Source organism: Exophiala spinifera (assembly GCF_000836115.1).
Source record: "Exophiala spinifera strain CBS 89968 unplaced genomic scaffold supercont1.3, whole genome shotgun sequence".
In the NCBI taxonomy this organism is placed as follows: domain Eukaryota; kingdom Fungi; phylum Ascomycota; class Eurotiomycetes; order Chaetothyriales; family Herpotrichiellaceae; genus Exophiala; species Exophiala spinifera.
In genome coordinates, this window is record NW_015622515.1 from 2,391,850 (window position 1) to 2,418,869 (window position 27,020).

General features: G+C 52.4%; 12 protein-coding genes across 12 annotated transcripts; 3 read left to right on the plus strand and 9 right to left on the minus strand.

Annotated features, from left to right (window-relative positions):
- Positions 1–475: 475 nt before the first annotated feature.
- On the minus strand, positions 476–1,513 carry PV08_04604 (uncharacterized protein; the record flags this gene model as incomplete). The annotated part of the gene is made up of 1 exon (XM_016378949.1): positions 476–1,513. The coding sequence occupies one exon, from the start codon at positions 1,511–1,513 to the stop codon at positions 476–478; it is 1,038 nt and encodes a 345-aa protein (XP_016237626.1).
- A 466-nt stretch (positions 1,514–1,979) lies between these two features.
- PV08_04605 (uncharacterized protein) lies at positions 1,980–4,234 on the plus strand (the record flags this gene model as incomplete). The annotated part of the gene is made up of 3 exons (XM_016378950.1): positions 1,980–2,032; positions 2,083–2,175; positions 2,227–4,234. 3 exons carry the CDS (start codon positions 1,980–1,982, stop codon positions 4,232–4,234), a joined length of 2,154 nt encoding a protein of 717 aa, XP_016237627.1.
- Positions 4,235–4,693: 459 nt separating this feature from the next.
- PV08_04606 (uncharacterized protein) lies at positions 4,694–6,762 on the minus strand (the record flags this gene model as incomplete). Its single annotated transcript, XM_016378951.1, has 6 exons — positions 4,694–4,935; positions 5,018–5,236; positions 5,367–5,706; positions 5,841–6,058; positions 6,139–6,496; positions 6,598–6,762. 6 exons carry the CDS (start codon positions 6,760–6,762, stop codon positions 4,694–4,696), a joined length of 1,542 nt encoding a protein of 513 aa, XP_016237628.1.
- Positions 6,763–7,972: 1,210 nt separating this feature from the next.
- Positions 7,973–9,142, minus strand: PV08_04607 (uncharacterized protein; the record flags this gene model as incomplete). Its single annotated transcript, XM_016378952.1, has 1 exon — positions 7,973–9,142. One exon carries the CDS (start codon positions 9,140–9,142, stop codon positions 7,973–7,975), a length of 1,170 nt encoding a protein of 389 aa, XP_016237629.1.
- Positions 9,143–10,312: 1,170 nt separating this feature from the next.
- PV08_04608 (uncharacterized protein) lies at positions 10,313–11,171 on the minus strand (the record flags this gene model as incomplete). The annotated part of the gene is made up of 2 exons (XM_016378953.1): positions 10,313–11,010; positions 11,108–11,171. 2 exons carry the CDS (start codon positions 11,169–11,171, stop codon positions 10,313–10,315), a joined length of 762 nt encoding a protein of 253 aa, XP_016237630.1.
- An 835-nt stretch (positions 11,172–12,006) lies between these two features.
- Positions 12,007–14,199, minus strand: PV08_04609 (uncharacterized protein; the record flags this gene model as incomplete). The annotated part of the gene is made up of 1 exon (XM_016378954.1): positions 12,007–14,199. The coding sequence occupies one exon, from the start codon at positions 14,197–14,199 to the stop codon at positions 12,007–12,009; it is 2,193 nt and encodes a 730-aa protein (XP_016237631.1).
- Positions 14,200–15,481: 1,282 nt separating this feature from the next.
- On the plus strand, positions 15,482–16,495 carry PV08_04610 (uncharacterized protein; the record flags this gene model as incomplete). The annotated part of the gene is made up of 1 exon (XM_016378955.1): positions 15,482–16,495. The coding sequence occupies one exon, from the start codon at positions 15,482–15,484 to the stop codon at positions 16,493–16,495; it is 1,014 nt and encodes a 337-aa protein (XP_016237632.1).
- An 814-nt stretch (positions 16,496–17,309) lies between these two features.
- PV08_04611 (uncharacterized protein) lies at positions 17,310–19,391 on the minus strand (the record flags this gene model as incomplete). Its single annotated transcript, XM_016378956.1, has 1 exon — positions 17,310–19,391. The coding sequence occupies one exon, from the start codon at positions 19,389–19,391 to the stop codon at positions 17,310–17,312; it is 2,082 nt and encodes a 693-aa protein (XP_016237633.1).
- Positions 19,392–20,317: 926 nt separating this feature from the next.
- Positions 20,318–21,107, minus strand: PV08_04612 (uncharacterized protein; the record flags this gene model as incomplete). The annotated part of the gene is made up of 3 exons (XM_016378957.1): positions 20,318–20,707; positions 20,767–21,011; positions 21,062–21,107. 3 exons carry the CDS (start codon positions 21,105–21,107, stop codon positions 20,318–20,320), a joined length of 681 nt encoding a protein of 226 aa, XP_016237634.1.
- A 645-nt stretch (positions 21,108–21,752) lies between these two features.
- PV08_04613 (uncharacterized protein) lies at positions 21,753–23,588 on the plus strand (the record flags this gene model as incomplete). Its single annotated transcript, XM_016378958.1, has 4 exons — positions 21,753–21,852; positions 21,923–22,531; positions 22,590–22,903; positions 22,974–23,588. The coding sequence occupies 4 exons, from the start codon at positions 21,753–21,755 to the stop codon at positions 23,586–23,588; spliced, it is 1,638 nt and encodes a 545-aa protein (XP_016237635.1).
- Positions 23,589–23,745: 157 nt separating this feature from the next.
- Positions 23,746–24,534, minus strand: PV08_04614 (uncharacterized protein; the record flags this gene model as incomplete). The annotated part of the gene is made up of 1 exon (XM_016378959.1): positions 23,746–24,534. The coding sequence occupies one exon, from the start codon at positions 24,532–24,534 to the stop codon at positions 23,746–23,748; it is 789 nt and encodes a 262-aa protein (XP_016237636.1).
- A 779-nt stretch (positions 24,535–25,313) lies between these two features.
- PV08_04615 (uncharacterized protein) lies at positions 25,314–26,936 on the minus strand (the record flags this gene model as incomplete). The annotated part of the gene is made up of 1 exon (XM_016378960.1): positions 25,314–26,936. The coding sequence occupies one exon, from the start codon at positions 26,934–26,936 to the stop codon at positions 25,314–25,316; it is 1,623 nt and encodes a 540-aa protein (XP_016237637.1).
- Positions 26,937–27,020: the final 84 nt, after the last annotated feature.

Sequence of the window (27,020 nt, forward strand, 5' to 3'; positions counted from 1 at the left end):
GTCATAGCGCATTAGGCTTTTTCTCCGTCGCTTGTCCGGTTGCCCTTGTTAATCCCATAACTTTTGCATGCCACCGGAGCCGGTCCCGGAGCAAAGGTAACTGGGAGGTGAACACTGGTCAAGCGTGGGGGAACCATAGGATTTTGTTTCCATCAACAGATCTCTGGCTCTTGTATGGGATATAAAGTGTATCGTCAGCGCACCCTCAAAGGCCCGCAAGGAAGTCCAAGCAGGGCACCGTCCATTTGGAACACGGTTCTCTAGGGGAGCTGAGCTCACCCGTCCTCAGTAATGAAATGCGTTGCCAGGCCTCTACGTCAAAGGTAGACCCAGGTTGGTCGACACACCACCGATCACAGTGCCAGCCAAACTGTGTCGGGTAGTCTTTGGAGGGTCCGGATTCTGCAGCAATCGACTTGGAGGCATCGTCACTGCTTGCATAAGAACCTGAAATATGGCATGGCATACCTCTTCCTTACGACGTCGAAGTTTTTTTATCGGCTGCGGGTACGTCCTTTTTCTCCTCTTGCCAAATATCCCTTTCGAGCTGGTCTATACTCCAAGACTTGATCGAAGGGTCTTTCGGAGGATCCGGGATCAAGAACTTTCCAATGGCCTCGCCGAATGTCCTTGACAACCAGGCTTGCCGAGCTTTCCGGTCCTCATTCATCGTAACGGTGTAACTGAAAAGATCTTCGGCGTAGAGATCAGTAAGCTTTGCTTCCTGCAGAGCCGCTCGAGCCACCAATTCTCGTTCATGTGGCGGATAGTCGCTCAGTGGCTTTTTCAGCTTCTCCTCCATTGCCTTGGGAAGGGCCATCTGTTCAAGAGTTGGTGCCGGCCTCTTTGGATTGAACAGGGACGACAAAGGAGGAATGGGCCTGTTATTGCGCTTTGCATCATCCACTTCAGCCTCGTAATCCATCATACGATGGTATAGCTTGTCGGCATGCATTTGAATCTTTTCTTCATCCTCGTCTGAACTGGTGGCACTGGTCATGTAACCAAGTGCCTGCAAGAACTTGGCCTGGAGCGTATAGCAGCGGTTGAACGCCTTCGTCTCCTGATGACACATGGTTATCCTCCCCTTGAGCCGCTTGGACAGGTCGCCCGTCTTGAAGCATTCCTGTTGCATCTCTTCCTCGAAGGCGCAATTCTCCAACGCCGCTTTGTGTATTGTTTGTCGCCTATCTTTTCTTGCCGCGAGGACTCTTTCCACCGGTGTGCTCGTTGCTACCGCCATTTCGTTTTGAGGCACGTAAGTTTTCCATAGATCTTTGTACCGGCCATCTTGGAACAGCGATTCTGCGGGAAGAGGCCTCTCTTCGAAGGATTTGTTTGTATCTGGAAGAGTCTGCTCCACGGGCTTTGAAGCGGGTGCCTCAGGAGTCTTTGGGACTTCGGGAGGCGCATACGGTCTCGGTTGCTGTTCGTCGAGGAATTGCTTCAGGTCTGTGTCCAGCGATTTCGCGGGATCATCTTGGCTGTTGGATCGACCCCAGAACCAACCCATTTCACCATTAGCAGCCGGTTGGCTTTATACTGGCACTGAATTTTCAAGTTTGGTCATGCTGCCCAGACTGGACCTTTCAGCAATTCGGCGCGTTGCTTGAGAGATCTTCTGCGGATTAGCCGCACCAAAGGACGGAGGACGGACGTTTCTGCGCCGCCGGACGCCAAGACGAGTCAGAACGCCGTGAAGTAGGTCCCTTTTTCGGGCCCAGATTAATGCCGCTTTGTACACTTACACCCAGCAGCCAGTCGCTGTGAGTCCGGAGTTACTCGTACCTCAAGATACTCTCGTTACTAGGGGCCTCGGGCGCTGGAAGTCGCGTCTCTCGAAAAGTGCATCCCGCGGATCGACGCGTCGGCTTCAACGTCGCAACCACAATCACGCCCAACTCATAACCACGCTCGACACCACACAGCACAAGATCCCAAATCAGTCCGCGACAAAACTATGCTGCTGTCGCCTAGAAATGAGTTCCACTACAAGACAGGATCGCGCGCTCATGCGTCAGCGCGGTGCTGGGTTGGTTTACTGGCTGGACAGCAGTTGACTCTGTTGCTAACTGAGGGCAGGGCTCGGAACATCGCAAAGGCTGATTTCAGTCTTGACTTTGGATTTAACAATGATCGACAAGAGCGACAACAAATGCGACAACGAGGGGCTGCGTACGTGCTCTGCAGCTGCATGCGTGCAGAGTAAATGCTAATCGCTTCTAGGTCACGGAAAATCGACAATGTCGACTTCGGACTCTCCTTTCCTAATTCAGCTCGTTCGCGCCGCTCGACCACTAGGACGCCTCAGTCAAGACAGTCAGCATCGAGACAGCCCTCAGTCACGCCTGCAAGGACCTCGAGGAGGAGCCGTGAACCGTCCACAGCACCGGCTTCTAGGCAAACACCCAGTGGGACTGAATGGCAGCGCGGGCCTGCAAGCGCAAGCAGCGAACACTCGAGCAAACGTAGGCGGATATCCCAAGCCACAGAGACGCCCGCTCAAGAAACAAGTACCCCTACGCTTGGGGCTACACGTTCTACTACCAGGAGACAAACTCGTAACATGACATTCCCGATAGCCGAAGATAGGGGAGTACATGAGCCTCCAGAGGCTGTGCGAGGAGAAGTCCTCGTACCGAGACCACGAAGTGTTTCTCCATTGTTTGTCCCGCGACGTGACGCCGAAAAGGAAAATGACGCACCAGACCTCGCAGTATCCGCAAAGACCAGTAACTCAAATGCTTCAAGAAGGACATCTCGCCGGAGAACGAGGCCGTCCATCTTACTAGAGGGAAATACAGATTCTACTCCAGTTGTGCTTGAGGAGCCTGGGAGAGACAGCCCCGCAATCGAAGCTGGGACCGTTTCTACGTACGCAGAGGGAGTAGATACAGAGCAGCTCAGCGTGGAAAGATCTTTGATTAGCTCTGCTACGGGCGCAGACCTCGACCCGGCGCTGCCAGCAGAAGAGGACGACGTCAGCACTCAACAGCTGGAAGGCTCTCATATTGAGCTTGATGTTGCGGACATTTCGAATGCTGATTATGCAATCCCACGTCCCCAAGGCACGAAAGATGCCGCTCAAGAGACGACAGAAAGTCACTCGCAAGATGACCACGCTCCTATCCTTCCAGCAAAGAAAGCTGGACGAAAACGCAGATCCCTCAATCTGGTCCGAAAGAAGAGGCCGTCGACTACACGATCCCACCGCCTGACTCAGGCAGACCAGAACTTGACATTTAATAAGCCCTCGCATGTTGGAATTTCCATGCCACCGTCAACGCCATCGTTATTTGCGCAGCCTTCTCCGAATACGAGTAGAACGCATCGCGAAGTGCCAACTCTAGACGAAACTCCAGCTTCTCCTCGCCGTAACCTTGCACACCAAGAGGCCGCTGAAGAGGAAGAAGACAACACATACGCTCCAGAAAGTTCAGTCGAGCCCGAAACACCAGCACCTCTCAGGCGAGGCCCGAGAAAGGAAAGAAAGCAGAGTTCCCAGACGCAGGATCAAGATCGACCACAACAACAGAAGAATACCAAGCCTACCTTCCCCATCCTAACGCATAGATTGATCAATACTTCCAAATTACCTACTATTTCCGAGGAGGAAGAGGCAGATGATGACCCCGGCGAAAAGGACGGCCTGGTCGGAACCACATCGATAAGCGCTGATCGAAGCCGCGTCAATGCCGTCGATGTCTTGGCCCAAATCTGTCGTGAGACGATTGAAAACATGATTGAACGCCTGTCCTCCGACCGAGACCGAAGCTCAAAGCTGCTGAAGACGAAACGAAGCGCTCTCGAGGCGTTCGGTCGGGATCTCGACGACGAGCTCTTCGACATGTCCGAAGCACTTGAGAACAGAATCTCGCTTGAAGCACGGGTGCGCAAAAGCAGGAGAGACAAAGCCGCGTTACAGGCGGAATGGCTCGAAGTCCGCAAGGAGCGAGAAAGGATTGCTCTGAAATGTGACGCTGTACGAAAGCGCAACTGGGAAAGTGAAGCCGAGGCCCGACGCAAATGGCATCTCAGCGAGGCTGCGAGGAGGGCGGAACTCGAATTGGACCAGAATACACCAGACGGCGAAGACGATGATATGGAGTTTATGCTGCGTAGTGTCGTGAATGAAGTCAGTTGCATTTCTGACCGCGGTGGGACGTTGGAACGTGTTCGATCTTTCAATGCGCAGTTGGAAAGTTTGGCTACGTTTTTGGAAAGGGGAGGTTGAGGTATCCTCACTTGTGAGTCGGAATGATCACGGCACATGCAACTGGTTCAGTCACGTAAAGAGCTGTCTTTCTTTTGTGATACAGCAATCGTTTAGGCTTGGTCCGGGCTGTTGGAGGTTTTGGATTGGAAGCCGTATTACGATCGATTGACGATTTATGATGTGACGAATTACTTCTGGATTTTGGTAACTAGGTAGGTATATGTAGGTATGTAGGTGGGGAGATTGGGGCGTTGATGATCCATGTCCCGCTGGGTGCGGGCTGGAGATGATGGATGGACGGATGGATGGATTGTACAAACGGACAGACATTGGCTCAACCATGAATTGATTGATATACATGACTTGCTGTATATACCATAGGAACGGAGTATGGTTGAGAGACGTGTGTGTGCGTGCGTGGGTGTGTGAGAGAGCATATGTGAGCGTGGACGGTATGTCTCTGTGAGTGGGACATTTTCACAAAGTATACATAAAGTCCGGCCTCTTGTCTCCCAGTTTCTCAATCTCGGCCTCGGTCTTGCCTTGGATCCAGTGATCACGCTTTCCGGCGCGACGTTTGGCGTTCTCCCTGCGGAGCAAGACGTGCTGAAGAATGCTGCCTCCGAAGAGGAACACCGTCTCGTACCCGAGAACGACTCCGTGGCCGGGCTTGAACCGCGGCTTGTCTTTGGCTCGGTAGATGTTGGAGGAGACGATACCTGGGGAAATTTCACGCTGCGAGTCAGCCATACACATTCTTCTGCTTCTTCTTCAGCACACCACGGGCCAAACAAAACTTACCGTTCAGGTTTCCCCATCCGATCACAAAACCTAAAGTGATACCACGTTTGTACACGCCTTCGACGTTGTTGGCGGTCCACGTGATGGTGTTGGCTATGCACGGATAGATCCCCATGGCGCCCAGAAAAGTGCCTGCGTATTGAACGTGTGGCGTGCCCGATCCCAACAGCATAGAAAACCCAATGATGCCGAAAACTGCCACCCCGATGTTGCAGTAGCCTGCGGGACTCAACATGTCAGATCCAGATGACGAGCGAAACAGGGGGGAAAAAACACATATCCTATCACTACAACAGAACAAAACAAAACGAAACAAAAACAAAAACATAGGTCAAAAGCATTAACTCACCTCTCTTTCCGGTCCTGTCGGCCAAGAAGCCGATAAAGATGGTCACGACGGCCGCGACAGCGTATGGCGGAACACTCAGAAGTTGGGCGTGGACGTTCTTGTAACCCATTTGCGAAATGATGGTGGGCAAGAAGAGCGAAAAGCTGTACAGCGCGCCGTCGGCACCCATGTACACTATCATCCCCGTGTACGTCTTCCAGTCCTTCAAGGTGGCCCACAAGTAGTCGAGTTTGAATTCCTCGTGCTCGGCACTGGACTGCTGGTCGAGCTTCAATCGGCGGATCACTCGACGACGGTCGTCTTCGGAAAGAAATTTGGCCTCGTCGGGGAAATCGTGGACCTGGGCAGATCAATGTTATCATCACAGTATCACCCGGCAAAAAATGTATCACAATAATGACTCCTCCACACTATGATTGCGTGCTTGATCGAGCAAACAGTGTCGCTCGCTGGGTAGTGGAAGAAGAAACTTACCATCCAGAAGCTGATGACTGCAATGACGACAGTAAAAAGGCCTTCGAGGATGAAAATCCACGCCCAACCTGGCTTGCCGCCTACGCCGTCCATGTTGACAATGGCCGCAGCGAGCAGGCCACCGAACGAACCGGCGAGAGCCGCGGCGCTGAAGAATATCGCGGCGCGAATACCGAACTCGGATCGCCTGTACCAGCAACTCAAGTAGTAATTGACACCTAAACCATGGCGTCAGAAGAGAACGTCCGCGGAATCAGACAGATCATAGATAGAGCAAGAGGTGAATTTATAATCTTACCAGGGAATAGACCGGCCTCCGTCAGACCGAGGAACCAACGTGCCGCCATGAGGCCGGAGAAATTGTGTACCAGACCCATGGTAGTCATGCAAATGCCCCAGAGGAACATGATGACGGGGAGGAAGACCGAAGGCTTGAAACGCTTCAACAGCACCTGAGTCAACGGTTCAAAAATCGAGTACGATATGAAGAAGATGGTCAGGGTGAGGTTGTATTGGTTGGCGGACATGTTCAGGTCCTCTTGCAGACCGTCGATTTTCGCATTGCCGATGTTGGTTCGGTCGAGGAAGGAAATGAGGTACAGAAGGGTGAGCCACGGGAGGAGTTTCAGATCCAACTTCCATAGTAATGCCCGGTCCTGTAGACAGAGCGTTTTGATATTAGCGATACCATCCGTGTTAGGTTGCGAATGCCACCAAAGGACCACGGTGAGGATGTCCGTGAGCAGAGGCTACTGACAATCTTCTTCCTTTCTTCGTCACTCAAACCCTCGTCGGGATCTGGGATGTGGACGACCGGGACCGGAACACCGGCCTCGTAGAGCTTTTCGTCCGTCGAGGGAGATCGATCGGATAGGTGATCTGCCTCGTCGACTCTGGACTTGTTGACCTCGGGGCTCGCCATCTTGGTCGACGGTTTCTTCGCGACGTTGAGGGGACAGGTGCAATGAGGCTCTGAAAGTCAAGAGATATACTTCTCGTCTGGCGCTTTTGATCGGGGGAAAGTTCACTGCACAGGAGCCTGTGGGAGTGAGAGTGAGCCAAAATTGGAAAAAACCCCCCGGGAGGAATCTCAGTGAGCAACGACGTGGTTGATCGACAGTTCGGGTCGCGACAGAAACAGTTGGGCACCTCGGCGCTTTTTCATACGCGAGAGAAAGAGAAGAGATTGAGCTTTTGGAGGGGCATCACGGTCGCTTATTCGCATCAATGGACGACGTCAGGCCATTGTCGAGTAATACCGGGGAAAAGGTGCTGGAGTAAACAGACTGGCACCCCCCCGGTCCCACGCCCCCTGCTCGATCATCCCGCCATTCCTGGGGAGGCTTAGGCTCGGGGTGCTTTGCAGCGGAGAGGTGCAAGGTGTGAAGTCTTTGACGGAGGGGAGGAGACGAAAAAGCAACATGCGTAAGGCGCGTGTGGTCCACCGGTCGGTGGCAATTGAGGGTGTGACCGACGAGGATCGGCGGGCTTGAAGACCATCAATGTCTTGGTGCGGTCAAGCTCTCCACCCAAATCTTCTGTCCCGGCTGGTGGTGTCTCTTGTCACGGCTTGTCGTTTCTTGTCGATCGGGGTCGTCGGTCGGTGATACCGCGGTCAATTGCCGGTGCGGCCAAGGACTGTACAGATGTCAGCCGTAGCTTCGTGTTCCAAGTGAGCAAGCTGTTCCTGTTCAGGGAAACGTTCATCAATGCCTGCTTTATCAGCCCGTCGACGTGGGTGTTGGGCGTTTTGTGGCTTGAAGACAGATGCAACGTCGTCGAGAAGTCCGTACACATATCGAGAATGATTCCTTTCGACCGTGAATGGTCACTTGTCTGTTCCTTGCGGACATTGTGGCGGACCTGTCCTCCATACTTGGAGATCCTGTGCTGATTCACCGCATAGCTCGCGAATATCGCTTGACGAGAGAGACACTTTTGCATTTTTCCAAGGAAGCGGAAGTGCTCGTTAGTGCTCATATCACCTGAGCCAAGTTCATGTCGTAGACTCAACATTATTCATTTTGGTGTTCGCAGCTTGGGTACGTGGGAGGAAGGACAAGATGTAACTATAGACCCAGACGTCGCGATGTTACCGTTCTCTGATCTTACCGCCAACTGGAGCACGTCCTTCACTTTGACACCGCCGACGGTGCACCGGGGTCAGAATCAAACCAGACTCCCGTCCCAATCACGCTCTCGTTCAGTAGCACCCTATACAGCACATTTCCACCATTGATAAAAAGCTCGCCCGGTCGGCCAAAGCCCATGTTCCCACCATCCTCCGTCGGAACGTCGATGTGTCCCAACAAGTCGCCGCTTGGATTCCAAACATACACTCCCGTGAGGCTCAGTCCCCACACATTGCCCGCCAAATCGGTCTTCAGCCCATCATTTGCACCGAGGTCGTAGGGCATCGTGAAGACTCTCCTGTCCGTGACGAATGGGCCGGCAGATCCGCCAGCACCAGAGGACACGTTCTTGACGGTAAGTCCGTAAGTCGCCCTGGAGCCTTGGTAATCGATCGTGCCATCACCGACGCGAGCACCTGTATCTCCGACATAGAGAACAGATCCGTCCGGTGAAGACGTGATACCATTGGGTCTACCAAATCCATCCGCAGCAACGCGCGTTGTATTGGAGACCGGGTCATACCGATAGATCTGGTTCGGTAAAAGAGGATCTGGACGCAGACCTTCCTGGTACCCGTACGTTGGATCTGTGAAGTATATTGTGCCATCAGGGAGCACGGTCACATCGTCAGGAGCGTTGTAGTGATAGGCTCCAAGAGAAGTGGTGAGCGGTGCCACCTTGTATGGCGGATAAGGACTGATCGAGTACAATCCTCCAGGCGGATCATTCTGAGCATTGCCCCATGCCACCATTGCAAGCATATCAGAATGAGTCGAGGGTTTGCCTTGTCCTTGGTACCGGACGCCAGAGATCGGATTGGAAATCGATGTCAAATTGAGAATCTCCCACGATGGCTTTTTGGTGTGCACATCGCCGACGCGAACTAGAAATTGTTCGGCTTCACTGCTGTCTGATACATTGATGCGGTCACTATTGACGAAATAGGAGTCGGTTGGAGGGTGGTATATGCCGCCTTCATAGAACAGTCGTTTGCTTTCATTGAAAACAACCAAAAGCTGAGGATTCGGTCCGAGGATGGCTTCGAAGGCCGGCGAATAGGTGTCGAACGGTGAGGCAGGGGTTTTATCTCGTTGCGAAATGTACGTGGACCCAACACATGTCCACTTAAGCGAGGCAAGAACCAGCAGCAAGAATCGAGGAGTCGGCATTACGGCAAGAGTCAATAGTAACTTGGTAAGGAAGAGGAGACTGTGAGTCTTGAGACAAAACAATGAAGCTGTTGGGGGATGGTCCGTCCATACGCCTTGATTTATAGTATTTCCCTCCAACCATTACTTCGTATTTGCAACGAGGATGCCTGTGAACGCCTGAACATCAAATGATACCTTGATCCAGGATGCTGAACCATTTCATGGTTATTGATTGAGGCTGAGGCCCTTGGCAAACATATGTTCAGACTTTCATTGGGACAACAATCGCGGAAACCGGTGATTGCTCGCGCAATGCTGCACGACAAACATGAGTTGTACTTCGAGTCTCGAAAAGGTGATAGGTGAAGTCCCTCGAGGACACATTCCGATTTTCGGAATGCTCAGTGAGGCCCCCAGGCTGCCTTATTTGCTCCACTCTTGCTCTACAAAGCTTCGCATATGCTTGACCCCAGCCGCAACACTTGCTGATCTCGCTTGGCTGTTGGCCAAGGATTAAAACAGCGAAAGGTGAGAAAAGAGTTCCATTTGGGGTCGTTGTTTGCGAGACGTCGATCGCGAGCCTCTTCGCGCACGGACAATGTCACCATGTCGGAGAGCGTGCTCTACGGAAATAGATGGGAAGGTCGCTGGCTCTCCGCACACTGATTAGTGACCAGTGTGCTTCATTCCCAAACAGGGGTTCTCGTGCAGCTTGTTCTCTCCTTTTTACATGTCATTTTGCAGCATCTGAAGAAATCTCATGCATGTGAATCCACCATAGCTGGATCTGGTTGCAAAATTTCGCATCATACCAGACAAAGATGCGAGGATATCTCTCTCCATGACTGCCCTACACGCGGGTGTCAGTCTAAAGTTTCAGCATGTACTCAGGAACTGGGGGGCACCTACCCCCGCGTGAAGCGAAAGGTCGACTTTTCAAAGCATGAGACACTCATAAATTGGGAATCACAGGGGATATTCGGCGATTTCGGCCTCGTACCACTTAACAAGGCTCAAATAGTGATATTTCCAATCTTCCCCTGCGTCACAGTCGTCCAGGGAAGTGTTGAAAATCTGCAGTCTCCTCCTGTTCATTGCAATTCTAACAGGAGGTGTCTTGTTGGTCCCGAACTTCGTTGGGATGGCCACGTGCGCATTGTGGCTGCATCGAGCAGCAATGCCGTCGACTCACTTGTTGACAGACCAGTGGCTGTACGTCTCAGTAGAACGTTGTGGATCCCCATTCAGTGGAGCCTGACCACTTTCATCTTCCCCATTCCAACCTGACATCAGTTCTGGATCGATGTTCTCCCAACTCGACCTAACATTTGCATCACTTAGACTCGGATGTCGAGAGTGGGAGCTGTAGACGTTCTCATTTTCGAGAACATGGTTCTCGGCGGAGCGTCCATTGGCTTCGACGTTATCTAGTTGATTTGCCTGATAATATGGCTGCGCATGCCAGAACGTCTCGGAGTTGAACCCATATGCGAACGGTACTCCACCATCGGAAGTAGGGTCCATCGAAGGGGAAGTTTGGTAGACAGAAGAGTCATTTGTGGGCGGATTCATCAAGGATGGGTCGACAGCGAATGCATTGAGTGGGGACATTCCATTGAGATGCCCATGCTGAAAAGCGCCCTCATTACCGAGCCAGGGCTGTTGGCCATTGGCGCTCTCGAAACCATGGCCCATGGTTGGTGTTGCGAACCCTTCGACTTGGGGTGTTGTGTATGCATCTAGTGCGCGGTGATCATCACGGTCCACTATGGCATCTTGGCCGCGATCATGCGGATTCGCCGCCGCAGAGTCATCTTTTGGTAGATGTCGTCTTGAATGTCTCAGTAGGACGTCGCTATCGCATCGGCATAGGTCAGTAGTGAGATCTAGGGCATACAGATACAAATTCTTCGTAGCATTATATGACGTAACCGGGCTATGACACGGTGCTGGAGAGACCAGACGAGATGAAAGAAAGCTCACCTTCTCGCATACCGCTTCCCACACACCTTGCATTCGTAAGGTCGCTCTCCGGTGTCTGCAGCATATCAATAACGTGAAACCAGAAGGCGGGAAAGGCGCGACATTACGCGTTCGCAAATGGCGTTCGAGGTGTTCAACTTTGGAAAAGACGCGATCACAACTCGGGCAGTGCTTGCTGGTAGGACGCTGTTGATGTGATACTTTGCCCATCTTTGGATGAGAATTGGCGGTATTGATGGCTTGTAGATGTGAGCATGGCGTGCAGAGAAGTTTAGAGATTAAACAGGGAGCAGACGCAGGTACAATTGATATCTGACGCTCGGATGGCTGAAGGTCAGGCTAAGTAACGTGATGGTGAGGAACAAGAAAGCTACGGTTCGCGGCGACGACGAATGTCATAATAAGGATAAACCGAGACTGAGGTCGACGGCGGACCGGAATAACGATGATGCGGGAAGAGACTTGGCATCCACAACTTCGGTACCTGAAGCGTGTACATCTGCTGTACCTTTGCTCGCGCAAGCAGACAAGTGTCGCTCATTCCCAGAGAACCTGCGTGTCGAAAGGCTGAATTTTAATGATGCTGCAGAAAGAGCATAATTAGGGAGATCTTCTAGATGTCTGGCTATTGGCTGGCAGGAACCCGTCTACCATGTACTGTACACAGCGGAGACTCAACAACAAACTCCACCTAGCCCTAAAGCAACCTCACAAATCGTCCATGGTATGCATAAGCTCGCCGTACTCGGTCCCGAAATGCGACGAAAGAGATGAATATGTGTGTAATCTAACGACATCTGTCCACACATTGCTATGCAATGCTGATCTCAATCTGTCCAAAACACAAGAAAACAGAAAGAAAACAGTGCCTGTCCGGCGTAACCTGTCACCACTCAATCTCAACCCGTCACCATCATTCGGTTGTCGTTCACGTTCTCATTCTCGTTCTCAACATCCAATTCGGAACTCATTTCGGGCGTCATGGGATCGTTCGAGATATCCTCGTCGTCAGCCTCGCTCAAGGAGTCCATGCCGATTCCACTATCATATCGTCGTCGAGGTTTCTTCATGATGCCCAATCCCGGCACGATCCCCCGTCTACTGCTCTTCTTGGCTTTGCCTCTTCCAATTTCGACACTGCCGGGAATGTGGTCGTCTCCATCGTACACTGGTCCGTACTCTGGACTTGAGAACCGCACCACGCTCGCAGGAGTCATCGGCAGGATTGGATCAGAAACAAGATCATCACTCTCGATTTGCCAGTTGGCGTTACGTACTGTTGCCCCCCGGATATAACTCTTTCTCTGCTCGACAAACTTGGCCGCGGCACGCGTGAACTCGGTACTCATTTGATCCACGGCGCGAGAAGCATGTTGTATCTCGGCCTGGTACCGATCCTCCAGCTTGACGTTGAGATGCTTGAGTTTTTCAATCTCTGCATCAGCAGAAGCTAGTGCAGTCGACAGATTCGAAATACGCGAGTTCAGTCCTCCGATTTCTTCTTGGTGAGTCTTGTTGGAATTCGTGTGAGCATATCTGGAGGACTCAAGGTCCTGTTCGAGCCGTGAGAGATGCTGTTGCGCAATGTCAGCCTGCTGTCGGGCGGAGGTGAGTGCCGATTCTAGGTCGTTAATCTTTCTTAGTCGCTCCACCGCAGATTCTTCGGCTGCACGACGCCCTCGAGTCTCTGCCGAGACCTTGGCATCCATATCTGATAGATGTTGAGTAGTCGCGGCGTGGATCTCTTGGAGGGTGGCTGCATGCTCTGCTTCGGTCTTTTCGAAAAGGTCTTCCATCTTCTTCACCTCAAGTCGGTAGCTCTCAATCTGGACAATAAGGCGCTGGTTGTTAGCCGCGTGGTCGCGTGCTTCTCTCTCGAGAGCCTGAGATCTCATCCTAATCTCGAGCATCTCCTCAGCGTTCTTGTCAATCGTCTCTTCGAGCTCTTTGATTCTATTACTGGCCTCTTGTGCTCGAATAATGGCGTGGTCGAAGTTGCCCTTGAGACAGCGACGTTCGTCTCGCATAGACTTGAGCTCAGCTTCACGTTCTCGAACCCGGTCAGCCACCAGCTTGAGCTTCGCGAGAGCTTCAGGGATGAGACGAGCGTTTTCGAAAGAAGCGATTGTTTCACCGGGGATAATTCTCTCCAGCTCAACGCGCATATCGAAGAAGTGTTGCTTAATAGTCGCCACGCAATCTGCAGGATCGTCATCATAATCGCGAGGAGAGAAGCCCAGGCTCTTAATCTCAAGATCCAGCGCCTTGAGAGCCAGTTCCGCATCTTCGGCTCGGTTGGTTGCAGCTGCAAGCTCTTTTGACAGATGTTGATGGTTCTTAGGTGGACTTGACAGTTGGGATTGAATTGTTTGACGGATTGGCGAGTCATCAAACTGAAGGGTATCATTAGAGACACTTCGAAATGACGTGAAGAGGGACTGTTTGGCTTGACGCGCGGTTTCAAGATCCGATTCCATCAGAGGATCAAATGCATCTGAGTGTAGGTTGTTGTCTCCTGCAGTTTCATCTTCGAAAATGGGGAATGCGTCATCATCGCCTCCAGCGTTACTGAAACTCTGTTGAAGTTGTTCTATTTCAGCCTCCATCTCGTTGATTCTGATCTGGCTGGAAGATAGTTCCTCTGCAGGGTCGTTGCGGTGCTGTGCTTCGGCCAGCTCTGCCTTCAGTTTCCGAATTTCGTTGTTCTTGAGTTCCAATTGATGCACTAGTTTCTTGTTGGCCTTCAGGTCTGCATAGTACTGGTTCATGGTTTCGCTGAGGCCGTGCCGCCTAACTTGCCTGACCGTTCTCGGAGTAAGACAGTCTGTGTATGGATGGAACTGTACTTCATCATGGTCCTGGTGTCTTGTGACGGCCGGAGTTGATGCTCGTCTAAGCTTGGGAGTTTTCAAGGAGGCCTTGCCAACAGCAGGAGTCAGTCCAGTAGAGCCTTCAAGAAGTACAGAGTCTGAGAATCGTAGTTTCTTGTGTGGTCCTCTCTTGAGCGGTGTGGTGGTTTGGTAGTTGGGAGAATCTGTCGGCTTTGCGGGAGAAATCGCCGAACTCTTGCGCTTCGAGCCCCGGGTCTCCATGTTTGCTGCTGTGCGATTAAGAAGTGTGATGATTTGCCTTCGAAGGAAGAATCAGGATTATTTAAAGATTCAAGATCCCAGGCTCTCACAAAAACGGTGGAGGCAGTGAGTGCTCGGATGTTTATGTTGGCTCCGAAAAGAGGCCGACACCAACACAGATTTCCTCAAGCAGTTTAGCTCCAACCGGGGGGAGCTTCACCAACTCCACGCCACGCCCAACGCGTAAAGTCGCGTTTCGTGTCGTCGCCCCAGTCTCAAATTCATTGGGCATTGACTGCCTGAGAGAACAATGGCATCTTGTTGGTTGCTCGACGGGAGACAAAGAGGGCGTTGCGAGTACATCCCCCGGCCTCCCGGGAGCTCCTTACGCGGCTGTTGCCTGACGAGGAGTCCCTAGAGGATGAAATACCCATGTCTCAATCACATCCTCGGGAGCGCCATGCCTCATCTGTAGGGTCACTTGCTCATTGTCTCTGTGTCTTCGGATACAAAGAGCCCTTTAGTCCTGGCTTGAGACTGTGGAAGCGATTTCACTTCTCAATGTTTCGCCGGGTAATGAGCTTTATGGGCCTTGCACCTAGGCACCTTCAGCCTGCCAGCTCTCACGTGTAACATGCGTGCCCGAAGTTGCCCACTGCTGGAGATCTGAATGCCCGTTCATGCTCCTTGACGGCCATACTCATACACCATTCCATGGTAGAATAGGTGTTTTGTAGCCTGGCGGATGGGATGGTTGGGCCTATTGTACCTTCATGACGAGCAATAAATATATCCGGCGACAGTTAAGACAGTTTTGGAATTGGGTAGTATATATCAGCCCGTAGAGAACCAAGTGAAAGACTACTCGATTGAGCATCCCGACTTTGCGAAGCATGGGTCAGTTGTCGGTTTCGTGGATGACATGTATTGACGGACACAAGTACTCGGTCCAGAACTCGTGCGATGCCGATAGATACCACTCGTTAGAACATTGATTCATCGTGCTGAATCCAATCGACTGAAACGAAGACAGATCGGCATTTATACGTGAACATCAGGATCATGATGGTAACTTGGGCCGGTGATGTATCCAACCTCTAGTCGTGTCTCGTTCGCCGGCTGAACTTCCATATTTGGCGTGATGTCATTGTGACTTTTTGTTGGGTGAGACGAAGCGCCACAAAGTTTTTGCGACGGCGACAGTATCGAATTCTATGAACTACGTACATATTATGGCCACCACAAGCCTCTCCTCTCTTTCCTCTCATTACTATCTCCATTCGCTAACCTCGCACTGCCTGCCATGTCCTCAACTCCCTCGTCAACCGACGAAGCCGCGGAGACCTCGCACCACTCTAAATACCGACTGCGTGTGACCGCGGGACCTGCACACGACCCGTCAACTCACAAACTTGTCCCCGTCAATGCACCTGAAACACTCACCTTCGAGAACGAGCACATAATCCTCTCGCTCGCCGTCAGAATACGGCATTTTACAGGCTACCCAAACGACTCGCCGACGACATCACCCTACTTCGACCACGACCTGCACACAAGCGACCAGTACTCGATAGCCTTCTCCTTCGTACCCAAAGTAGACATCCCCGGCGGCGATTTGTTATTCGGCAACGACTTCGACCGGCCCATACGAGACAGACTGCCTCCCGGCTTCAACCAAGCATTCAAAATCGTCAAGTGGTGGATCGACCCTGGTCTCGAGGGGAACGTGTACGCCGACAAACCGTCCCTCTTCGGTCCGGCCCTGAGCAGTTGGAACATCCTAAACATTGGCGACAAGGTCGTCCAGGAAGACCAGATACAGGACAAGAATGCATGGAAGATCCCCAACGCGACGTCCTTCCACGAGACAGTTGTCGAAGAAGGCGCAGAGGGTTCCGGCGAGGAGGTCCGCAAAGACTCTGGAATACCCGCCGACTCCGCCGCGCGGAAGAAGTTCTTTTTGACCCCCGCGAATCGAGACAAGTTCGTCTTTGAGGCCGGACGACTATACCAGTCCGATTTCGGAAACCCGTACCTCGACTTCAACGACTTCTCACTCAAACTGCCTGGGTTCAGTCTGAACGTGATCAAGTACGTAGACGCAAAGACCCACGAACTACGGTACACGCTCAAGAATAAATCGACCGACGAGATCTACGCCGTCGTCATGTTCACTCTGCTCTTCGGCGAGGAGTTGGAGCAGGTCAAGAAGGAACTTGGCGAGGCAAATATAGATGATGATGACAATGACGATGATGACGATTTTAGAGATGCAAATGAGGATGCATCACCAAACCCCGACGACGATGTTGATTGAACAATTTGTAGGTTATCTAACGGTCTTGGGATGTCGTTCGAGAGGACAGAAATGGGTCGGTTGCCAGCGGTCGATCTGGAGCAAGCACGGCGTCGGCATGGGTTGGGTATAGAGAGGATGTTTGGCATCATTAGCACGCTTGGGCACTAGAGATTGTACTTGGGACAGTTGAGGATACAAACTGGGAATACAGGCGCGGGAATCGCTACTCTTAGTCTTTGGATGTGTCCTCGTACGTTTCATGTTGCTAAACTATACACTTGACAAGTTCCATTTGTGAATCCATTTGACGTTCTCTGTGTTTGTCAATGTGAGTGTTACTCCGCTGTCGCTCGTCAGGTCCATATCGTCCCATTTCCTTTGGGGCAGTCTGGTGAAGTTTTGTCGCCCACTACATGGACTACATACCGGTCTATCAAGATAGCCCTTATGCCGTTGTCGTCCGTCCTGGCCATCTCACAGCTTTTCTAGAGGCTTTTCGCTCTGGGGAGCACCGCTCGCCCATGGCACCATGGCACCCGTTCGCTACGACGCTCTCTACGCATGATCAAAGCACAAGGGAGGACAAGCTACAGCAAAGGCAAAGGCGAAGGCGATCACGGGGAAACAGCCATTGTTCAGGGGTAAAAATCTCATTTGATCTACCCACGACTCATTAAAAACACATAAAAACAGAAAAAAGAAGAAAAAACAACGCCCACAACAACGGGCCGCCGCCGCCGCCACCACCAACCACCGACACAACAACGACAACAACAACAGCCCACAACGGGGCACACCAGAAACGGGGGACCACAGCGGGCCACAAGCGAGCCTAAGCCCTCAAGGGCCAGTTGTCTCCCTCAACGGCAGCCTCGTCCTGTTGAGGACGGGCGCCACTGGCACCACCACCACCACCAACGCCACGCTCCTCGAGCTCCGTGCCCGGGGTGCCGTCCGGCTGGACGGTCCACTCCTTGGGCACGGCGCCCAGGCCGCCGTCGCACTTCTTCTTGACGACCATGGCGACGGCCAGGAGGAAAAGCAAAGCGGCAAAGACGAGGACGGGGCCAAAGGCGAGGGCGAAGGTGTTCTCGAGCTCCGCGATGCTCTGCGCGAAGATGCTCTCGGTGCCGGAGCGCACAAACGAGTAACCGAGCATCAGGACCTGCGCGTCCTCGTAGCCGGCGCGGAAGCGGTACTCGGAGCGCGGGCTCCGCAGGAGGGCCAGGAGCGCGGCCGTGCCGTGCTGCATGAAGATCGAGCCGGACGCGGTGAGGGCAACGGCGGCGCCGAGCCAGAAGCCGAACAGGACGAACACGCGGTTGTGGAACGGGTGGTGCTGGCCCGCGAGGGGCTGGTAGATGTCCATGACTTGGTTGGCGATGGGCAGGACGACCGAAGACCAGAAACCGACGCAGGCCAGTGCGAATTGACGCGCGACGGTGGGCGGCAGGCCCGACGGGAAGATGCGTGGAGTGTCGATGAACAAGATCACGGAGCCGGCGAGGATGAAGACGGACGAGATCAGCGTCCAGACCGAGTAGCTCGGCCACACCGGGTATCTGGCGACCATGCCGCCGCCGATGTGGACGTGGACGATGATGGCGGGGATCACGAATGGCGCCGTCAAGCTGAAGATGAGATAGAACGCCGTCGGGATCGTCGACGGTTCGGGCTGCGTGACGAGCTGGTAGAACGCAGTGTATGGCATGACGGTCTGGAAGATGCCCGCGGTGAGGAAGACGGCCAGGAACAGGCCCGTCTTCTTGAAGCTGCGGAGGTAGTGCGTCGGGAAAGCCTGGGTGACGGACGACGACAGGATCTTGAAGTACTGCTGCACGATCAGGAGAAGTAGGAAGCCGAACCCGAGGCCGAACAGGGCGATGAGGTTCCCGTCGGTCCAGGGAAACACCGTGCCGGCGAAGTTGAATGCCATGAACAGGACAAAGATGCTGGTGGAGCTGAAAATGCAGCCCGGTTGATCCACGCGACGGTACATTCGGTCTCCGGCCATTTCGTGGGTGTACGCCCAGTGTGCAGAGCCGACGATGGTGATCTTGTTCGGCAGAAGGTATGCCAGCCCGACGAACAACATGGTACCGAGGATGAATGCGGTGTAGAACGCCCAGTTGTACAAGCTGCGGTTGTGGACGAACAGTGCGCCAAAGACCGGACCGAGAATCATGCCGAACGAGGTGCTGAGAGTGAGGTAGAAGTCTCGGCGGATCTTGTCCATGAACGTATTGCCTCGTTCGAGAAAGAGAAGTGCTCCGAGTTGCTGTCCACCTATTCCTGCTCCAAAGACAAGTCTCGTCCAGTACATGTATGCCATGTTGGTGTTGAAGCCTACAGAGACGGTGCCGAAGAGGACGAGAGTGGTGAAGACGATGTAGACGGCCTTGAAAGGTGCGACGGTGTAGAGTTGACCGGCGAAGAGAATGCATGTAGCTGCGCCAATGGCAGAAGCAGAAAAGACCCATTCAAAGCCGAGGACGTCCAGATTGTAGAGGATAGAAGGCATCATGACACCGATCATGCTGTTAATACCGATGGCGATCATGTTCATCGTAGCGACAAGAATGCCGGTGGAGATCCAACGGCGACTTTCTGCTGCAGCTTGAGTAGCCGGGTTCTCGCCAGCGTCGTTGGTCTCAGCATTGCTATTGCCATTGGTGTTGTTGTTGTTTGTATTGCCGTCGGTAGTAGAACGGACAGGACCAAACACTGGGCTTGTACGGACGAGGTTTCTTGCAAGGTTAGACGCAGCCGTGACCGTGACTTGATAGAACGGAGTCGAGTCTCCCCAGAGTGCCATGTCGCTGACGCGGGGACTCTGTTCTGGAGGAAGCTCTTCGACGGTCAAGGTGGTTTCAGTCATGATAGGAGGAATTTGAGGAGGTCTAGGAGCAGACATTGTGGTTTCTGGGATGGAAAATCGGACTCGAGGTGTTGATGAGGATGATGGGAGGTGGCGAGCAGAAGTTGAAGGCATTTTAGAAGATGTGAAATGGTCGTGGACTGAGATATGTCTGCCGAGACGTTGATTATGTCGTCGAGATGCTCACGATGGCTTGGCTATCTCCTGTCCGTCCTCAATTCGTGAGGCTCCTCGAGCGCTCTGCTGGCGTGGGCACGTCCGCGGTCAGATAGAAGCAGTGAGGCTTCGGTCTTTTGTTTTGACCATGGGGAGAACTTACCCAGGGGCGAGAAGGTTCAGGGACGTCTCTGATCGTCTATCAAGCCAGAGAGGACTGACAGACAGCGATAGACACAAAGATGCCAGACAAGGATCATGACAAAGAGGAAAGCAGGTATGTGCAGAGAAGACAGAACTGGAGTAATGCTCTCTATTATGACAGAGGCAGTTGACTACCATAACAGCATTTCTGACTGATCCCGCTGTCTGGAGGCGACTGATGTGTGTGTGATATGGCGACCCACATATTGGTGCTTCCCATACTTACAACCTCACAGGACGTGTCTTTGCGGTATTAAGCCATCCATCACTCTCTTTGCCCTTGACGAGCCTCAGAAGCCTTCTCCCGCTGCACATACCTGCACTGTCCTCGTATAAACCGGCCCCTCAACGATTGCTCCTAGAGCTATACAAGCAAAGACAACCTCCTGGAAGAACAGAGTCACGTTAGCTGGATAAGGCCTCCCTCGACAGACCTGGTCGACATGAGTTCCAGGGAGGAACAAGAGTATCATCACACCAGAATGTTGCCAGAAGGGTGGCATGAACACCGTCCAGAACCACCGGTTTGGGCACCCTCAGAACCACAAGCAATACCAGGCGCACCTACCCATTGCACAAACAACACAGCCTCCAACGCCACTCTATAGCTTTGCCTTTGCTTCTTCCGGAGGGATGATACTGACGGGAGTGTAGGGGACCTGAAGATGGTAAAAGACTTGATCCCAGCGATCGTTGCCAAACCAGTCCCTCCGCTCTCCCTTGGAGTTGACGGCTGAAATCCAAGGCGCACCAAAAGCACCGGAACCCATGGTGACATCGACAACTCTCTTCTTATTTTCAGGCGACAGTGCCTTCTTCATGATGTCCTTGATTTCATCCTCGGGAAAGATGCCCTTCAAGGCCTGAATTATACCTTCGGGGGTTGAGATATTGATGCCTTTGCTCCAGTATGCAGAACTGAACGCGGGGAACGTGGCCTCAAATTTCTCAGGAGGATAGTGATCCTTCACATAAGTCGCGACTCGGACTGGCTGTGTGGGGTCAGGACTCTAATGCTGCTGTTTCTTCTTATCGCTAAGGAACAACTCACAAAGAGTGACAGGATGGGAAAGACTTCGGGCGTGACAACATCCAGCCCAAGGAGTTCACCGGTCAGCTTGCTATCTTGGGCTGAGAATGCCTCCTTGGCCTTTGGAGTAGGCGTCCATGGGTTCCCGACACCGTCCCGAGCACCGCCCAAGAAGAAAGGAATGATGTCTACCGACACTCCATGGGCGTTCAGGAGAGGCCGATATTTGATGATATTCGTGAAACCAAACCAGGAGTAGGGAGACACTTGAAGCGGTGAGCACATACACAGTCACGAAGATTGGGACAAAACATACCACAGTCGATGTATATTTTGAGCTTTCCTCCTTCTGGTTTGCCCATGTTGTCGAGCCTGAATGAGCTCGCTCCCTTTATCCGCCCGGATTGCCCTTCTGGGTAGATAACAACAGTTGTTGATCGGCGGCAGTAGTGAGATTGTACAATGCAATGTCTGTGATTATTTATTCTGACATATGTTCAGCGAGGAGAATACACTGTCGCTGACAAGTTGTACGGAGTTAGAAGCCATTCTTTATTTCTGCAGGGAGCCACGTTTTACCGCCCGCGATGGAGCCGAGGCTGGCGATCCACTGTGAATCCACCTCCACCTCCCCCTTGAAGCTCCCTCCGCAGTCCATCGCCTACCGAGGTTGGCCGTCCACGACTAATCAATAAAACCCATAATCAAAATAATCTGCCATGATTGTTCTTTCGTATCGCTGACACGTTCTCGCATAGTTTCCGCTCATCTTTCTTGCGTACGTATTTCTGGAGTGCAGATCTGGAACAAGCTCTCCCGTACTCTAGTCATCATTCGTCACCAAGCAATCTGGGGGCAGGGCGGGGGATGGGCCATGGTCGAGGCTCCCTTTCTGACCATTAGATATGTTTACGTCTACCGCCATCAGAGCCTCAAGGGCTGAGGTATTGTACCAGCTTCGGTGTTTGTGAAAGTTGTATCTTCGTCGTTCTGAGCCACCCTATACAATGCCCTTTGATTCTACTTACCCGCCAATATCAATACCTGATGTCGACTTGTTCTCATTCCTCTTTGATCGAAATGACAGAGAATTCCCAGATGATCACGGTGAGTAGGAGGTGCCCGCAGGCAAGGAAACGAGCAACGAAACCCAAGCCTCACACTAACGCTCATCCAGTCGTTCTGGTTGATGTGACCAGTCGCACCAAGCATACGTACAGCCATGTCCGCGAGACAGCAGAGAAGTTCGGGAAGGGACTGAAGTTCCATTGGAATTGGCAAAAGGGAGACGTGATGGCCATCTTCAGTCCCAATAGTGCTGAGATAGCCTCAGCGACCTTCGGGATCCAATGGGCCGGCGGTGTTGTCTGCCCCTTCAACAACCAGTACACCACCGCTGAGCTTGCGTCGCAACTGGAATCTTCTCAGTCCAAAGGTCTGCTCACGCATGTGGCTTGTCTCCAGGTTGCACGAGAGGCTGCGCTTCTTGCTGGACTGCCTCTGAGCCATATCATCCTCGTCGGTGACCATGACCCAAAGGGACGGTTTCCACATTACTCAAGCTTATACAACGATTCGACTACGACCGAGAAGGCCAGCATTGAACCTAAGAACGACCTCGCTTTCCTCGTCTACAGCTCAGGCACCACAGGCTTACCCAAAGGGGTCATGCTGACCCACGAAAATGTCGTTGCAAACGTCCTACAAGTATCGAACCCTGATCGTGGGAACGCCAGTTGGGAGCGAGACCAATATTTGGGTTTCCTACCGATGTACCATATCTACGGTGAGTTCGTCGAAGGAGAAGATTGTTCCGACATCCCAAGCTAACTTGCCTTCTGCAGGCATCGCTGTATCCGTGCTGGGGCCCGTCTATCGTGGGCTCACGATGCACATCATGCAAAAGTTTGATCTGGAACAACTGTGTCAGGTCGTCCAGGAGGGCAAAATCACCCTCGTGTACGTCGTTCCACCCGTCGTCCTCCTCCTCGCCAAACATCCAGTGGTCAGCAAGTACGACTTGAGCTCGCTGAGGATGTTGCATTCCTCCGCCGCTCCACTGACCAACGACTTGGTCGAAATGATCCACAAGAGACTCAAGGTCCCCATCAAGCAAGGCTATGGGATGTCGGAGGCGTCACCTGGAATTGCAACTCAAGTAAGAAGAAAAGATTACTATCTCTGTCCGTCATTGACTCACGTGGAACCGTCACTAACATCCATCGCAGCCTTGGGATGATTGGAACAAAACGATCGGGTCTGCCGGCACCCTTGCGCCCTCAATGTCGATGAAACTCGTGAACAACGGGGCTGAAGTTCCAGATGGAGAGGAAGGCGAGATATGGATAAAAGGCCCAAACATATTCAAGGGGTACTTCCGAAACCCCAAGGCCACAGCTGAGGCGATAGACGTCGATGGCTGGTACCGAACAGGAGATATCGGCTACGTGGACAAGGACCACAACATCTACATCACCGACCGGGTCAAGGAGCTCATCAAGTACAACGGTTTCCAAGTTGCACCTGCCCAACTCGAGGGATTACTGCTCGCGCACCCTGCGGTGAACGACGTGGCCGTCGTGGGAGTCTTCAGCCAAGAGAGAGCCACAGAATTGCCCAGGGCATACGTTGTTCCAGCGCAGGGCTTCAAGGGCGATGAAAAGCTCGCAAAGGAGATCAGCGACTGGCTTGATCAGCGCATAGCCCCGTACAAGCGACTCCGGGGCGGAATCAAGTTCATCGACATGGTTCCGAAAAGTGCGGCCGGGAAGGTCTTGAGGCGGTTGTTGGTCGATCAGGCAAAGAGGGAAGAGAGCCAGACACTCCGCGCTTCGAAGCTATGAAAGGAAATGCAATCGTTGCTCATACAAGGTAGTTTTAGTTACGTATGCATTGAAACAAAAACCATATCAATCTGGTGATGGTGGATCCTGCTACAAGTTCCGCCTTTTCGAATGCAGTATGTCTCCATGGTCTCGGAAGGCGACATTTTTCTACTCCTTACATTTTGGAAAACAAACTGACCTTTTGCGCGCGCACGTCCAATTCCTGTGTCCACGCACTTCTCGGCTGCGTGTGCAGAAACCAATAGATGTGCGCGAGATCCGCCGGCCTCGACAAGTGCGCGTCGACGTCGTCCAGTTTCTCCGTGTCTCCCTCCCTCGCCCATTTCCTTCTGTTCACGCCCCCGATCAGCTTCCCATCGACGGGCGTGTCGACGATGATGTGGCTCACGTGGATGCCCCTTTCCTGATACTCCCTCGCGACGACCTGCGAGAGACTCCGGAGCCCGAACTTGCCGGGCGAGAAGCTGCTCAGGCCCGGGTTGCCTCGCAGCCCGCCCGTGGCCCCGGTGTATATGACGGTGCCCTTCCCCGCGGCGAGCATGTCCGGCAGCACGCACTTGGTGGACCAGAAGGCGCCGAACAGGTTGATTTTGGTGAAGTTCTCGAACTCCTCGGTGGTCGTGTCGAGGACCGAACGGCCGTTGACCCGTCTGGCTCCGGCGTTGTAGACGAGAACTTCGACGGGGCCCAGTTCGGACCGGATCTTCGCGAAGCTGTCGAGCACGGATTGCTCCACACGCAGGTCGGTGATGTAGTACCGTGATGTGTTGGGGCCATGGTCCTTCGCAATGTCTGAGACCATTGTTTGGAGCTTGTCTTCCGTCCGGGCGAGGAGCGCGGCGATGAAGCCCTCTGCGACGAAGCGGCGGGCTACCGCTTCGCCTATGCCAGGGCCGGCGCCGACCACCGCCACGACGGGTTTCTTGGATGTGTTGTGCGACATTCTGGAGTTTTGGATTGCTTGATGGCGGAGGGATTGAGATGTTTCTGGCAACCCCAGATTGCTGATGACTGCAGCTTTGGGGGATTCAACTAATTGAGGGGCAGGTTGTTTCCGGAGATGTCAACGTTCAAGGGCACAGCCGTTGGAAGTGATATGTAGTTGTTGTACTGTCGTCAAAAGTCAGAGAGGACCTAGGTAGTTGACGCCATGGTCAGCACATCATCCGAAATCTCATCTAATCACCTCGAGGAATCAATCAGTAATCCGGAAACGGTGTCTGTGTTGTGCCTCGGCCCAGTCTTTCTTGCGGATTGTTTCACTCCACAATTCAGTAGGTGGTGCAATCAGGGGTAGAATTATGGGGAAGCTTTGCACAACCTCGATTGCTTTTCTCTTGACTACGTCCGTATCGCACCGGTCCCGTCTTTGGTATCAATTACTATCTCGTAGAGTGATCAGAGGGCTAGTCATCCTCCACCACCGCACGGCGTTGGGCAGCGAGGTCTATGAGAAAATCGAAGAAAGGTTTCTTCTTTTGCATTGCAAGAATCAGCTCTTCCAGACTATGCTCAACTCCAGCATTGCGAGTATTAGTACTTCCAGAATATGCTTAGCTCCAATCGCGGAAAAGTATATCATTATGTAGTCTTTCGCTCTCGACTACGATGAGTTGGTAGTGCCTGTGTTAGTTTATAGAGGAATACAATCGAAATAATCCTGTAGTACTCTCTGCCTCTGGATTCGTGTCTTCTACGGAATAGCAAAATATTCCACCAATCCTACCACCCTTGATAAATCATCTCTATCACGACGTATAGTCCAAGGACAACAAGACATCGCATAGACACTTGTCCCCACATCAGCCTCAGAATCGTCAGGCATACATCGACCCCATAGAAACAGTTCTCCAAATCTATGTCGTGCCATTCTGGTAGGCTTTTGCTGTCACCCACGCTGTCTGGGGACTCGGATGCCCGCTGAACACGGTCAAGAATTGCCTGCTCAAGTCGAAGAACCCAGTATATCCTCTTTCCTCGCCACTCTTGATCAAACCGTGGGTATTTCGGTGAGCGATAAATGCTGTCAATCCACTCCAAGTAGTCTTTGATATACATCGCGTCGTATTTTATACGAAATGAACCCTTTGGAGGATCGGTGACGACATTTCGGAGATCACAGCAATGCTGAACCTGCTCTTGGATCAATGCTTCCATAAGACTACTTGCGTCAAGCCAAGTGAGCGTCTCGAGCGATTCATTGAATTCTTGTATCTCGGCTCTTTCTTCGTCCAAGGTATCCTTAATATCGGCTTCTTCCAGGATTCGAGGACTGAAAGACTGACCGCAGCACACATGCGTAAGACCCACGTATCTGAATCGCGTAGCCCGCAAAGCTTGGATGAGAACTTCTTTGAAAAGCAGTTCTGAAGTCCTTTCCTGCACAAGCAGAACCCAGTCTAGAAGCTGTACACTAGGTACGAGCGGCCGGTATCGAACACTACCTGCAAGAAAGGTGGATGGAGAACACCCATCGATACCGCAAGCACATCGGCAGTGATCCGTTGTTCGTGGATCAGCGCCATGCTCAAGGAGCATCTTGATTGATGCGATGGTATGCGCATATGTAGAACAAAAGGTGTCTCGGGATAGATGCATCTGCTCGAAACGCTTAACAACATGATGCATTGCCGTCCAGCCATGCATGTCTTGAGACAAGGTCGATGCGCCTTTGCGCAGACAGTTCCTGACAATATGAAGACGGTTGGACAGCAAAAGCCGCATAAGTGGAACTACTCCATCATCATCGGCATGGTTGATTCGATCAAATCCATATTCGAAAAGTAGCTCAACTTCTTCATGCTCGTGAACATGATGTAGCAGTGTTGAATTGTCCCCATAGGTAGTATTGGCATCGCCACCAAAAGACAGAAATTGCCGGAGGTAGTCACACCGCTTGGGTACGTTGGCAGGGCGACGGGGAAATATCAGGTTGCGAATAATGTAATTCAAGATGTTTTGAAAATTCGTGGCAGCGTACAAGTTCTTGGTCTCCTCAACTGTCTTTCCAAGAACATTGGTGTGTCTAGTGAATATTGCACAGTCCATGAAATTAAGTTTGTATGTTCGATCCTTGATCCAAGGATTGGCGCCTGCCCGAAGAAGGCTTATAATCGAATCTGCCTTCCCGTAACAGGCTGCGTATATGAGAGGGGTAGCGCCGACATTGTCTGGCATGTCAACACCCAGGTCTTCGTAGAATGCCAAAAGTTTGGCTAACAGCTTTGGGTATGCGACACTGAGGTGCAATGCGGACTGACCGAGAAAGTTTCGCGCTGAAAGAGCATTTGGTCGTACAGCAAGTTTCAGCGCGCCATCTTCATCGTTCTCCAAAACTGCTGCCATGAGCGATGTTGTCCCGCCAAATTCTGTCGTTCAGATGCAATTAGCTCACGCGTTTAATTAGTACACCTTGTATCGTACCTGGGT